General features: G+C 38.3%; 1 protein-coding gene across 2 annotated transcripts; it reads left to right on the forward strand.

Annotated features, from left to right (window-relative positions):
• The first annotated feature begins 106 nt into the window (after window positions 1-106).
• Window positions 107-11,947, forward strand: zbtb44 (zinc finger and BTB domain containing 44). 2 transcript variants are annotated; one of them, XM_057329030.1, is made up of 6 exons: window positions 107-581; window positions 3,174-4,297; window positions 4,506-4,590; window positions 5,552-5,703; window positions 5,902-5,985; window positions 8,190-8,338. In XM_057329030.1, exons 2-6 carry the CDS (start codon window positions 3,205-3,207, stop codon window positions 8,213-8,215), a joined length of 1,440 nt encoding a protein of 479 aa, XP_057185013.1. In that variant the 5' UTR covers window positions 107-581; window positions 3,174-3,204; the 3' UTR covers window positions 8,216-8,338. The 2 variants fall into 2 exon arrangements, with proteins under 2 accessions (XP_057185013.1, XP_057185012.1); XM_057329029.1 differs by having other exon boundaries at window positions 109-581; window positions 5,902-6,202; window positions 8,190-11,947.
• Window positions 11,948-15,461: the final 3,514 nt, after the last annotated feature.

Here is a 15,461-nt window from a genome sequence, read left to right on the forward strand (position 1 = left end):
ATTTATGATTCATTTGATGTAAGAGTTGTCTGCTTTTGTTTTTGTCTATTTTTCAAGGAAATTATTTTAGAAAGAAGACATCACAAATAGCAAAAATATAAGACTCACATTTGGGCATTGGACAACAATTTAGGCTACATAAAACTTATAGCAGCAGTAACATTCTATTTAACATTTCAGAAAAAGTAAGGTGCATGCTACATTAAAGTACATTTAAGGTAATCCGTCAAAAAAAATGTCAGTCGCCAACGGTTTTCAAATGCGTCGTGAAGAAATGCATTCTGGGAAACAGCATGTAAACACCAGCTTGAAAGCAGTCAGACGAGATATGATGACATTTTATACTTAATGCATTTTTACAGTGGTTTCTTTTTCATGAATTTGTCTTTTACTACAAACGAGGGACACTCGACTTTGTGTTTTATCGGAATGTGACTCTAGTGTTTTAAAGAAGAGTCAGTACTTCTGCAACTGTCAATATGCTAGCAGCTACTTAGCTTGTGAAACAGTTGAATCCCATTCATGCGGTAATAACTTGTTGTTTCAACGGATTCGTCCATTCTCCTTACCTAACGTTACCGGTGAGCAGCACAAACATTTATCCTACATGACTAATGTTATGTAACGTACGTTAGGTAGACACTGACGTGTTTTGGTCATTATCAGAGATTAGCGATCTAAGTTAGCCTGTCAGTGCTGCAAGTTAGCCAGGCATTGCTCCTAGACTATTTACATGCCAACGCCTGATCCTAATGTTGAATGTACTTAACTTACTGTTTAAGTTGTTAGCAATGCAACGACTTTCACTATAACCTGTATTAGTTGATCTTAACCTTACGTATTAATTTACTGAATGCTCCGCGTAGTAGCAGGCCCACATCCAATATGTCAAATTTCACAGTTTTGAACAGTTATCATGAATTTGTTGCGCATATAATTCATATAGTAAATCCTTGTATTTCATTCTTTTCATATTAGCGCGTGCTAATTGTATTGCCTCTGCTCCTGTTGACAATAAAAGCCCGCGACTAAAAACATAAACAAACAAGTCATACAGAACACCACGCCCCTTTAACTTTCTGTGAGCGCTTGTTCGCCGAACGAAACAATATTACTTTGTATAACAATACGATGGATTATTTTTATTTTAAAATACTTTTATCAGTTGTATGCTGTTTTATTTTTATGCTGTTCTTTTTCGCAAGTCTTTTCAATTGAATAAATGAACACGTATGTTTGTGCCGTCACCTGATTTAAAAAGTATTAATTAATTTCATTAAAACAGTAATAATCTAATCATCTTAATCATAAGAAAACTTTACATTGGCTGCATATTGCAGCAACTTTGGGGGCGTTATTTAACAGTAAGCACTTACAACCTTTTTTTTTTTACAATATTTTAACCGTTTTGTCAAGCTTCTGCAGTAGCAATACATCAGAAACATGCCAAGCCAAAAGGTTTTTATTGCTCTTAAATAACATCTTGTAAATGCCCATGTCATTGTGGAATGCAGCGTACCATTCTAGGAACCCAAACATATTATCTTTCTAAGAATCTAGGATCTTTCTTAGCTGCGAGTTGTTTCATCTCCTAATGTGAGTCAAGGAAAAGCTGATCCCTTTCTCCATCAAGACAGACCCGTTAGGACATATCTGCCATTTCTGTTAGCTGTCAGCTAGACTTAAGCGGTGCTGTACCAGTTTTCGACAGATGTTATTTGAGGGAGTTTATTTGAACTTGGAAGAGTTGCAAAATGTGAATTCTTAGGCTCTGAATCATTTTAAGTATGTGCTTGTGCTTAGTGTCGTAAGGATTCCAGTTTGGGTCTAGTTCTCAGGGATCACTGGAACTAAAGCCTCATGTCTTTGGTCTGTATATCTTTGATAAATCAGCACAACTTAGCAAAGGGGAAATCTTTCTTACCAATGGAATAAATTAGATTTATTATCTATTACAAGGGAAGACATTTGAAGATTTACTGTAGTGTTTATTCAAAATCAGTTTGAAAAATTAGGTCAAATGAACAAAGATCTTATGACAGAGTAAGTTTAGTAGGCCACATCATTGTTTGTGCGAGGATTCACACAATAATTTATTGATAGAAGTTGTGTGTGATTGTATCAAAATCCAATTCAGTGTTCAAAAACATATCTTGGGATGGAAAACAGGCTAGAACAGACATAAGGGTACAACAAATATATATAAAAATGCCAAATACAAACTAACAAACATTCACAAAACACCAGCCTTGCATTTGACATAAATTTAATGCACAAAATTAGTCATTTGCAGTTGGTATCACATGTGTAGTAGGGCTGCTCGATTATGACAAAAACATAATCACGGTTATTTTGGCCAATATTGAGATCCTGATTATTTAACACGATTACTCATTAACTTTTAAAACAACATAGAAAATAAATAACTTTGCTTTTAAACTGTGAATTCAACTGAAAAATAAATGTAAATAAATAGCACAGCTGAACCACTGTAAGGAAAGGGGTGCGCTGTGGATTTATACCACAAGAAAAGAGAGGATCCTTGCAAAATGGAATGTGGCACAATAATCATTTTACCTTGATTATATGTTGAAGGCCAAAATTGACGATTACAATTAATTTTCGATTAATTGCACAGCCCTAATGTGTAGTGCATGATGTTTGGGAATCCAGTAACGTTTAGCATAATTGAAACACAATAGCGTTGATTATTTCTTCATGTCATTTAAGCTTCTCTGATATGGCCCGACGCTTGCAAATAACTGATCAATAATATTGAGCTGAGTTGGTTTAGGGTGTGCTTTTATTTGTTTTGAGGGACATTGTTGCCATGCATTGCTCATGGTTCTCTATGGCACTGTCTCAAATGGAGCAGGTTTGTGGTGTTTCAACATTTGTTGTACTAATCATTTGACAGGCATGCAAATTACTTGGCCCTGCGGCTTTGTATTCCTTTTCCTATCCAAAGTATTGCCAAGGTGCTGTTGTCGGCAAAAAAATCAATATTCTGTCATGAATCTGTCCGTCCCTTCATCTGCTCTCATTGGCCTGCTCTGTTCTCTTTCAAATACCTTTTTAGTGCTGCATTCTGAAAACCTGCAAACCTGAACTAGAACACAACTATCCCATCTTTAGCCGTTCTGGTTTACTAACGTATCTTAATCTCTGTACAGGCAACCCAAACGCTCGCCCCTGCAGTGAAGGATGGGTGTGAAGACCTTCACCCACACTTCCCCCAGCCACAGCCAGGAGCTTCTGGATAAACTCAACACCCTGCGCAGAGAGGGCCATTTCTGTGACGTCACCATTCGCGTACAGGGCCAGCTGTTCCACGCCCATAAGGTAGTGCTGGCCTGCTGTAGCGACTTTCTCAAAGCTAAGCTCTCTGGGAAGTCAGCAGAGGATGAGACTGTAATCGTAGGAGAAGATAAGCACGTTCTGGACCTCCAGCATGTGACAGTCGCTGGTTTCGCTCCTCTTCTGGAATATGCGTATACTTCCACCCTGTCCATCAGCACGGAGAACATCATCGATGTGCTGGCCGCAGCTAGCTACATGCAGATGTTCGCAGTGGCCAACACTTGCTCCGAGTTCATGAAGTCTAGCATTCTGTGGAACTCAGGATCGTCAGGAGGAGGAGGAGGGGTGGGAACTGGCAACACCCAACCCCCAAGTTTACACAGGCCCCAAGAGACCCCTGAAGGCCATGCAAGCTGCACCCTCATGCCCGTAGATGCCCTCTCACCGTCCCCCGTCTCCTCAGAGTGCAGCATACCAGAGCGACCCATCCCTGTGTGCCGTGAGTCTAGACGCAAGCGGAAAGGCTTCGCCAGCCCGCAACCAGCATCCTCTACCTCCCCGCAAGTCCCCAACCCCTCTCCCTCCTCTTCCTCTTTCCCAGAGAGTTCAGCACAAGCTCTTGAACCCTCCCTGGCCTTCTCCTGGACGTACCCTTTCGGTGTGGACCGGCGATTTGCAGCAGGAGAAAAATCCAAACTACCCGAAGGTCTCCTGGAACCGTCTGGAGCCTCGGGGCAGGACTCTAGTGGGCGGGCGCTGGTGGAGTATCTCTCCTGCGAGGGCCCGCGAGGCTTGGGTGTGGGCGGTGCAGTGGGCGTAGAGGAAGAAGATGAGGATGTGCAGGTGAAGGTTGAGAGGCTGAGTGATGAAGAGGTGCATGAAGAAGTTTCTCAACCTGTCAGTGGTCCTCACAGTTCTCTGAGCGACCAGCAGACAGTTCCTGGCAATGACCATAACCAAGAAGATCTACTTATAAGCCCACAGTCCTCTTCCATTGGTGAGACTCCTTTATACAGCACAGAGCTGTACTTATGTCTGCTGTCTATCAGCTGTTAGTAGGTTATCTAAGAACAATATAGAAAAATCTGTTTCATTTTATATGTCCATTTTATCAATCCGATTTTTACTGGATATTACATTCACTGTAAAAACGGTGTCTGTCTAGAATAAGGTAGATGTCAAATTAAGCTTCTTTCTCTCCTCAGGCTCTATGGATGAGGGGGTAACTGAGAGCCTCCAGTCTATGCAGGGCACTCCAAACACTACTGGTCACATGGAGGAGGATGAAAGGCATGAACTTTTTGTTGTGTCTGTGTTGTTTTAACAAAGCATCTTTTTACAATCTCCTACTTTTACGATTCAAACGAAAGGGCCCCAATGAGGGGACATAATTTTTCATCTTCTCATCATCACCTTTCTTTGTGTATACTTGTTTATAAGCTGTAGAGGGCTCTGCAATATTGTAGTGGCTATTAGGATGTAGACTTCTTGCCAAGAGGCCAGGAAAGCTAGTTGGCAGGCTTTCTGGAAAGTTCTTGGACCTGAATTTCCTTTTTGAAATACTGGAAGAGTAGGGAAATGATGCAAAACAAATGGGGAAAAAAGAGTGGTGTCCATCTCAGAAGGAGTGTACTTTTATATGACAACTTAAGTGCCTGAATGTGTTGTATGTTAGCCTTAAAGGGACAATTCTCTCAACAAAAAAAATCTGTCATCTTTTACTTGAGTTCAAAATCTGTATAAATATATTTGTTCCGATGAACACAGAGAAATATATTTGGAAGAATGCTTCTAACCAAACAGTTTTTGGCCACCATTGACTACCATAGTAGGTAAAATGACAAAGGTATTAGTGCCCCAGAACTGTTTGCTTTCCTACATTCTTCAAAATATCTTCTTTTGTGTTCAACAGAACAAAGACATATTTATAAAGCGATTTTTCCTTCTATGGTACTCAATGGGGTCCAAGAACTGTTTGGTTACAAGCATTTTTCCAAGTGTCTTTCTATGTGTTCATCAGAACAAAGAAATTGATACAGATTTGGAACCACTTGAGGGTGAGAAAATGAGGACAGAACTTGAATTTTTGGGTGAACTGTTCCTTTAAAGGTTTTGTGGATTTGAAGGAAAATAAAATTGTGTGGAAAATTGTGTTGCATTATGTCTTGTGAACAATTGCTATGTCACTTTTTATAAATAACTACAATTTATAAAAAAATAAGTCAATTTGCAAATTTCACTCTTTCTCCAGGCTGGAAAATGTGCAGTATCCGTACCACCTGTACATCAGCCCCTCCACCCGCCCAGGACTTAACGGTCCTGAACGGCCCTTCCAGTGCCCAACATGTGGCGTCCGCTTCACCCGAATACAGAACCTCAAGCAGCACATGCTTATCCACTCCGGTGAGAGAGATTCTTCTATTACATAACTTCTTGATAGCATAATGTAACAGGATTGAGTTTTATTGGCTGTCAGTCCATACAAATCTTGGCATCACAGTGATGTGACTGATCGTTTGTCTTCTGATATTTATACATTAACATTCTCTACCAATTGAGCTGTGGGAACACAACCTGATTTGTTCTGTGGCCCTTCTACAGGTATTAAGCCATTCCAGTGCGACCGCTGCGGGAAAAAATTCACGCGGGCTTACTCTCTGAAGATGCACCGGCTAAAGCACGAAGGTAAACGCTGTTTCCGGTGCCAGATCTGTAGCGCCACTTTCACTTCCTTCGGTGAATATAAGCACCACATGAGGGTGTCTCGCCACATCATCCGCAAGCCTCGGATTTACGAGTGCAAAACGTGCGGGGCCATGTTTACCAACTCCGGCAATTTAATCGTACACCTGAGGAGTCTCAACCATGAGGCGTCAGAACTAGCAAACTACTTCCAGACCAGGTGAGGAGGAGCTGAACATTCTTAGAAAATGTGTAGAAGCACAAATGTAGTTTTGTACGGTCGGCCCGGCCGTTCATTCCATTTTCAGTAGGCAGATGCGTGTTTATGGTTTGGGAGGTCAAAAAAGCATCCCGAACTGTATTGAACAATGTGTGTATTAGGTGAATAAACAATCAAATCCAGAGACAGCTAAAGCGGCTCGTTGAATGTCATTGTCAAACTGTTTCCCTCAGATTAAATGCCCTTTTTGCTCGGTTCCAACAGGTTCACCGCAGTCCAGGGTGACGCCCAGTTCTATTGTGGAGTATTTGGCAAAACATTGCTTAGTGAATAGGGCTTTCAGGAAATCCTTAAAATCTCATGTTTGATTTTATGATGAGTCTTAGGATAGGTTCAATTCAGAATCACCACTGCTTATTTGCTTCTGAATAGCTGTAACACACCCTTTCAGTGTTCCTTTTATTTTTTTTCTTAAAAAAACACGTCACACAACCTTACCTGATCATTTATTTTTTATTTCATTGGCAGACGCTTTTATGCCAAATTACTTGTCTTCCCTGGAATCGAACCCATGAACTTTGCACCGCTACAAAGTGAGCTTCAGGAACGGTTTAACTGAGCAGCATTGTTTAGATGCAGTTAAGAGTTCTCAAATGCGATTTCCCTGTTTGAATACGAGTATGTTGTTCGAGTAAGTTTCATGGAACAAACGTGGCTTTGATTCAATATTGGAAGTGGTGAGACTTTTGGACTGTCTATTAGAAAAAGTAGCTCTGAGATGTAAACAGTTGCAGTGGTCAGAGAAATCAGTCATAGTTCAAGTCATTACGACTGAATAGGTCTGACGCGAAGTTCTCAATAAAGCTCTTCTAAGAAGAGTATCAGTGGAATAGCTGTTTTTAAGTAGACTCTAAGAGACATTCTTCTGAGATAATCCTTCAATCGTCATGGTAGATCTTCATTAAAGCCGAGAGAAGGAGTCGGTTGCCTTTGTGCATTGAACTCCCGCTACATGTAGACTCCCATATGTAATCCAGCTATTTATTTAATTTAAGGCCTCTCTTTTAGGATCTCGGTGGTCTATTCGTCTTTGTCAGACACAAATAAACAGTGTCTATGTAAGCTACGGCGCTGAAGCAATAGTTTGCCTTTCTTTTGTGCTTAATAAGAGAGGGAGAGGCTGCGCTGCATATCCTGATGCAGTTTTATTTGTTTCGAGACGAGGAACAGTCGACATTCTCTTCTCCGGAGACCTACTGTATATCAACATCCACTTAGTGGTCAAATGTATTTTACTTTAGTGATATACCTCTTTGTAATCGTAAGCAGTCCATTATAGATGAGCAAATAAAGACAAATTGTATGTCATTGTAATGCTTTTCCGATAAGAACTTTGATTTGAAGTTCATTGCGTCAAGAGTGCGAGGTTGTTTTTTGAAGAAATAGGAAATGATGTCAATAGTTATTAAATAATGTGACATCGTAGTCATGGATTAAGCTATCATTGTTGTGTTTTCCTGCTACTTTCTGCCAAGCCGCAGTTGAGTTTTGATGATTCAGTCATTTTTGCATTTTTGCTTGGATAGCTGGGGTGTTTTGACATGTTTTTGCAGTTTATTGTTTGACCTGTGCATGCCAGGACTGGCTCTTGATAAAATAAAAAAAGAAGAAATTTTACAATCGTATTCCCAACTTGGAGCACAATCTTGGATGAAATGTAACTCATTGGATTTTTTACAAAAGGTTTTTTTTTTAACTTGCGACTGATTGGTTTGACATCCTCAGATTGTGGCTTCATATAGGAAAGACTGAAATCGATAACTTTAACATTTGAACTCATCTTTTCATTTTTTAAGCAAATAACATTGCTATGATACTACAAAATGATTCAAAGATATTTTTTCTGTTAAAATATGTAAAACATGTTGTTTATATAGCATTTGATGAATTTCTGAATCTTGGTCTTTCTCTTCTTTTGTTGGTCCAGTGAGTTCCTCCTCCCAGACTACCTGAGCCACATGCAAGAGGATGAGGGGCTGGGACACTTTGAGATGACTGAGCAGACCTTTGAAGCCACTTCCTCCTCTTCTTCAGTCCAAACACCCGTTATCTCCCAAGTCTCATCTACTATAAACTATGATAACCACCATCCTGCCCCTCCACCCCAAACTCCAAACCCCAAAATAGGGCACGGAGGGGAAGGCGCACCAGGGGACCACCTGAAGTCCACCAATGCTGTTACATCTCTGCAAGACCAGGAGGAAGATGAAGGAGAAAAGGAGAGAGCGGGCAGGAAGTCGAAGAAAACCCTTGTGTCAATTACTATTGAGTAAAAAAATTCTGTGTAAACATGTATAAAAACAGTCAATGTTTTGTGATCCTGTTGAAAACACTGGGAATGCAACTCGGTTTTACATTGTCCAAAACTATGATGCAGGTTTTTCATTTCTTTTTTTTGTCATTTTAGCAGATCTTGGGGAAAAAAAAACATTTCATTTCATTTTTTAAATATGATCTCTATTTGCAGCCCAGTTGCTAATTGGAAGCACATTTACATCATTATTTAAATATTTATAATTTAATATGGTTTGAAATAGCATGCTTTGTGGCAGTCGGTCAAATCACATCAAATGATTTCAGATTTCATTTTAAAAGCGAAAAGCAGCTGATATCCATATTATAAATATGATAATAATTGCTAATTACCTTAACTGCATTACATTGGACTCTAAAGTACAATCTTTTCTTTTATTGATTCCCTATCGTCTCCTACTTAACCTGGAGCCTTAACTATAGCAAACTGCCCCTTCTAAATGAAACTAGACAGTTTTAAACCAGGAAGCTGCAACCATCTAAGAATTGTCCAAAAAATGTGAATGACTGTGTTACTACTTTCATATGCAGAAACAAAACAGATTGCTGTCAAATATGAATACACCTGAACCTGCACAAACAACCGTGAAAACCGTGATCTTATGAGCTTAGTTGCTTTGACATGTGAGGAGTATGACTTTTTGTTTCTCCCCTACCCCTCCTTTCTGCTGTGTAATGTAAAATGCTGCTAAAATTTGTAAACTGTGCCTCTTGCCCAGCTCTCAGAAACAAATTCGATCTAAAGAGCTGTACGTGTTACACCAACATTCTCTTTTGATTACGACATATGGAAGAAATGTCAAATGGGTCACGTTTTAATAGAGTGGAAGGAAGGTGATATTTTCATAGCCTTTCCGTTTTATTGCTGTTGGAGAATGTTTCTCCGTAACTTGATGCCATAGATGTATGTGCCTAACAAGTCTCCCAACAAAGTTTATGAATACCTTGTGATTATGGCATGAGCCTTGATTGAAGATGAAGCTGCAACTTTGGAATATGTAGCATTTGTTGTGGTCTGTGGTTTCAATGCTAATGCATATGACTTGTGTGAACTGCTTCCTTTGTGTGATATTGCACATGGCAATCGGTCGATTGCTTAGTTGCAAGATTTTTTAAAAGTATAGGGAACAAAGATTTTTAATATGCTTTGTGCAATATGGTTATGGATGATTATCTTGTTACGAAAGTAAATGTGAAGTAAAACTTTTTATACCGCAGTGGACAATGAGCTGAAGGCTGAAGGGTTTAAGGTAGTAGAGAAATAAGCTTAAAAAACACACAGGAATCTGAATTGTTAACGCGTGTGAACAGCAAAAGAAGTAGTATTGTCTTCACTGCTATAGCAAAAGGGTGCAATATCATTCTCTGATATCATTTCCCTCGAGATAGTCTCGCTCATCTCACGCTTCATTTTTTGTGACTGTTGCTCAAACTCGGTTACTTCATAGTCTGAGAGTTTGTAGTGACGCATTTACCATAAGACAATATTGGCTGCCTGTTCCAGATCGCTCTGTGTGCTACTTGCATGTTTTCCCTGTGCAGAAGAAATATGGGGAAAATGAATATAGCATGGGTTCATTCGTTCGTTGAATGTTGTTCAAATATGTGCTACTACCATTTTGTATACAGTATTCAATCTTTGGTGTTCAATTGTTTGAGCAGAAAGAACAGTGATATTTCAGTAGTCATGATGCTTTTTCATATTCTGTATTGATTACAGTTACCTTAAAGTGTCAATTTGTAGATTTGTAATATCCATGTGAGTGTGAATAGTTCTTTGACCGTTGTAGTGTTGGCTTTTGTGATAATGTCTTGATATATTTATAGTCTTTTATTTTTTATTAAGCTTAGCTTTAGTTGTATCTTGTGCCTTTGGATATTGGATCTGTATTGTATTTTAATTAGCAAAAACATGCATTGATATAAATCCTGATGTTTTGTAGACAGAATGCTGGTAGACTTCAAATGTAGCTCGAAACGTAACATATTTTTGAAGTGCTATTCGACACATCGTTTAAACTGTACGTTTTGTGTTTATTTTCATAAAGACAAATGTATTTGTTGTTTTGTATTTCTTCTGTGGTTCTTATCATCAGTTCCTGTGCCAATTCAGATTTATTGAATGATGTTTTGTAAAAATAGTAGATTTCAGTAAATTGTTACAGCCTAACATTCAAAACAAGTTTTGCCTTGATTTGTTGCTGTATTTTAATGCAAAATTATCTTTACACATATACAGTCGTGGGCAAAGGTATTTGCAGTGACATAAATTTTGTGTTTTACCGCTTCTGTAATTGTAGATTTTTCCACATGTTTCTGTGGTATACTGGATATCTTAAGTTAGCTTATCTTGAGTTTTAAATGCGCTTATTGGTAAAAACATAAAATATGTAAAAAGTTAATATTTACAGTGTTTGGCCTTGTCTTACATAACCTTTATAATTCGCTCAGGCATGCTGGATATTAGCTTCTGGGCCAAATCCTGACTGATGGCAATCCTTTCTTGCCTTATTAGTGATCACAATTTTTGGGCTTGACCACAGGTTCTCTTACATCTGGGGAGTTGCTTGTTTTGCAATTATTTAAAATGCGTCGATCACTCTGCATAATAATCTTTAAACAATGTGAATGAACACCACAACAGCTTAAGCAGAAACTTTATTAAACACAGCATTTATGTCACTGCCAATACTTTTGGCCACAACTGTACTTTGTCATGTTCTATGTGTCATACCACGTATAGTGCAAATAGAGAAAGGAGAACACGACACATCTGCTAGATTTTTATGTCAAAGAGGGCTTTTATAGTCCAAAACAAGCTCTGGTGTGTAATAAAAAAACACTATTGTCAACCGAGACCACAAACACACTAAAGGAAACAATGCAACGGCATTAATTTAGCTTTGGCCTGCTAGATGAAGGTTATGTGCGCATTTGCCGACTCCAAGCACCTGCTTGTGATTTGGTGTCCTCTCGCTCTGTGAACCTGGAGGGAAAAGAAGGGCGAAAAATTAGGACAATCTCTCAAACCGAATCATGTCTGATAATAAAACAAATGATTTTAATTCACTGTTCCTGACATACTGTCTTAAATTATCTTATAACATTGACCTTGTAATAAATAGTTTGGACAGCATGCTCGTCATGGTATCTCTAATTTACTATTAAGAGATCAGTGGATACTGGGCATAAATATAAAGGCATATCTGATGCCACGTGTTTGGCCTTCACCTGTAATCGTTAGTCAAATGGAGCTATATAACTCAAAATGATCATCTGGTATCTGCCAAGCAAGATACTTTTTAGTGACGATGGAATGGTTGTTGTTTGAGAGTCCCACATGCCAAACACAAGCAAATAGAAAATGGACTTTGTATTTAAATATTTACATTTGGAAATACATGTTCAACAGTCCTCACATTTGCAACAAGAGCTAAGATTCTAAACATTTATTCTTTTTTTATCTAATTATGGTTTACATGTCAGCTTCCCACAAAGTTTTCTTTCGGTACATGGATATTGGCTTGGCTTGCATATACATCAGATTTTAAAATGTCTACTATGAGTGGCTTTATTTTATGCAGAACTAATTGAGTCTTAAAGGAGCTGTAAAGGATTTCAGCCAGTTTGCTAATTTCAACCACATTCTCCAAAATCGCACCCAGGCCGATGTCTCCAAAAGGGCACAGTTATTATCTGTCAGATAGTAACACTTTATTTTGATAGTCCACTTTAGATGTTTTACAAATTGGTAAGTGTGCAACTTGTCAACTAGCATAGAGTTTTAGTAGACTGATTGTTTAATATTCGCTAGCACTTTACTATGATAGTGCATCAAAACATCCTAACGGCTATAAGTAACTTTGAAACTACATGTCAACTTACCTTAACCCTGTACCCAATCCTAACGCTTACCTTAACCGAACAGTCTAATACTCTAAGAATGTGTTTAGGTGTATCAAAATAAAGTGTGACCGATAGTAGTGGCTTTTTATGCAAAGGATTTCAAACAATTGATAGCATTTTACATTTTCAAAGCTGATGACATTTGGAAAGTAGATGCCAAAGATTGTGCAACCTGGAATGTGACGATTGGTCAGGGATCACATGGGGAGCTCTTTCATTGCCACTGTTATATAATCCATGATCATAAGAAAATAAGTGTAAAGTGTTTCAACAGGTTCTTTCGTTCCACTAAATGCCTCCTTTTTGATGAACACCATGAACAACTTTTTCGTGTTAACCAAAACCATCAGATGCATGCAAGAACATTTCCATTGCCAATGACATGGTCCCAATAAACAAAGCAGACCCACAGAGAGACATATGCAAAATGTTCCCTTATACGTTAAAAGTTTGTTTTTGACAGTATTTACGTGTTTTATTTATTGCTCACGGGTTTAGCTATTGCTTTTGATCTCCAGATGCAGCAGAGGTTTTCGAACTGTGTTACATTGTTTCATACGCTCTTATCATTTGAATAAACTACATATGTGTGGTAGAGTGCAAACACTATAACATTCATCACATCTTGTGTACATGTGTCCCAATAAAGCATCATTTATTTATTTTCTCTTGATGTTCCTTCTTAACATCTGGCTGTGATGTGATTTATGCTGCAGATTTGTCAGACTAACACTGTTTCCCTAAATACAACTAAACACCATTACTCTTTAAAATATGGACAGCGCTTCATAGTCAAAACTTTGATACCTCTACAACTTTGATATACTATCAGCTTGTGTGGATTTCTTTCATCTTTTGGTTGAGATTTGAGAGAAAGTATAAATTTATTACAAATATATTGTCTTTAATGGGAGCCTGCCTCTGAAACAAGAATATTGATTGAGCCTAATGTCTGACAGTTTAGTCTACATTCATATTTCTCAAGATGATGCACCTGTGCTGGATTAAACCTTGCTGCGTAGTTACTGTTGGAACGTCAAAGCAACAAGCAGGTGTAGATCAGGCTGTGCATTTGATAAAAAATTACTCCAAACTCTTCATTTTGGAATGTAAGCTTATATCAGTTTTGGAATATTTACTAATATAAATATATACTAATACATATGCACACTTTTGTCAGAATGACAGTGCCCAAGTCACCAGCTTGCTAACCAATCTTCAGTTCAACAATTCCTGCAGCTAAAATGGTAATAGTTTATGTCTTATGGTCATGATTATGATCAACAAACAACGTTGCAGTCCTGAACATTGCACATTGTATTTGGCACCCTGAAACTTACTTTCCTTAATATGATCAATGGCCACCTTTCATTTCTGTAACTGGATGGTGTAGTTCTTTGGAAATTGGTGATCTCATCTATAACGCTGAGCATGTAATGGTTTCCTAGCTCAGATCCCAGAACAACACTCAAAATGTTGATAACAACTCTCCTCATTGGTTTCACATGAAGGACTGGTGCACACCCTCTTTCCTCGGGCAATGCAGACGTTGCAGTAGTTGTCACCAACTCTCCAGCACTGACCCTAAAATCATCCCCTATATGACCAGCGTATGTAATGACCAGTCCTTGTTGTCTCCTGTGACAGCTGCAGACATGCTGTTTCAGTGAAACTGATGAACTGTGGTCAAACAATTTTGTTCTTGGGATCTGTCCAGTGCTAAAACATTTGGGAGTTATGTTGCTCCAAGCAGTTAGACTGCACAACCAGCTGTTTGGCTGCCGCAGACATCTGTTATCTCCACGGCAATATGCTGTCACCTTTTGCTGTTATGGGTCCATAGGTATATACCTATACTCAGGTACCGGGGTAGATGAGTCATATGAATAACGTGACACATGAGATATAAACAAAAAGGAAGATCTGGCTGTTACTACAGTCTAAATAGCATTTGCAGCTGTGCATTGTGCTTTGTTTAAATACATTTTTAAGTTAACTTCTAGGTTTTTTGTACAAGTTTTTTTTTGTACAAGGTTTTTTGCAGAGGCTGCTGTGCCATTATGAGTTATTTCCACATTATCTATTATTAAGCTACAAATGATCTAGAATGGAACAAAATCCGCTTCTACAAGGAATGGTTTTGAGGGAAACCTTAAAAGAGGAACTCCAGAAACCATCACATGTTTTTATCCTAGAAAGCTAATTGCATTAACAGAAGCCGTCAAAAAATACAGTTTCCGCATGATTCGAGAAATTAAATGAAATTTATGCTATCAGTGTTGTCAGATTATATTGCTGTTTTGATGTTATTGAAACATTTTCTGGACACACAGTTTTGCCCCTTTTCTTATTCAAGCAAACAGAAGTCATACTGTATGCGTAAATAGAAAACTGTTGCCATAGATCGTCCAACTGAACTGATTTAGCTTAAATGGATTTTAGTTGCTGTGTTTAGTCTATTGTTTGTGAATTCTTCATAAACAACCCTTACGAAACAAAAATATATGGGAATATACTAGAAATATAATATAATGCAATATATTAAATAAAACATTTCCAGTATATTGACAGTTAATTGGAAAATATATTTTCTTTGCATAAAGAAAGTCCCCACTACTGCTTTTACACACAGTCAAACTACAATGACTTTAAAAAAATCTGAAATCTGGCTGTCATTCTCTAGTGTCAAACTTTCCCGACTTTCATGGCATTGAAACTGGCACTTTTGCCGTGCGGCTCGAATCAAAGAGTGGGGAGGAAGTTGCTTTGTGCAATGATGTTTGCTCATTGAACACAACTGACAAAAGTTCAAGCATGTTTTATTTGTGCTACTCTTAAGTGTAATACTGACCACTGAAATGTCTAGTGGAGAATATTTTTAAAAAGTCAGGTAGAAAAGGCACTCAAATATTGCACAGTAAAATCCTTCACTTTTGTTCATATAATCTGTGTGTGTGCGTATGCGTGTGTGTCTATAAAG

Source organism: Triplophysa rosa, linkage group LG2 (assembly GCF_024868665.1).
Source record: "Triplophysa rosa linkage group LG2, Trosa_1v2, whole genome shotgun sequence".
Lineage (NCBI taxonomy): Eukaryota > Metazoa > Chordata > Actinopteri > Cypriniformes > Nemacheilidae > Triplophysa > Triplophysa rosa.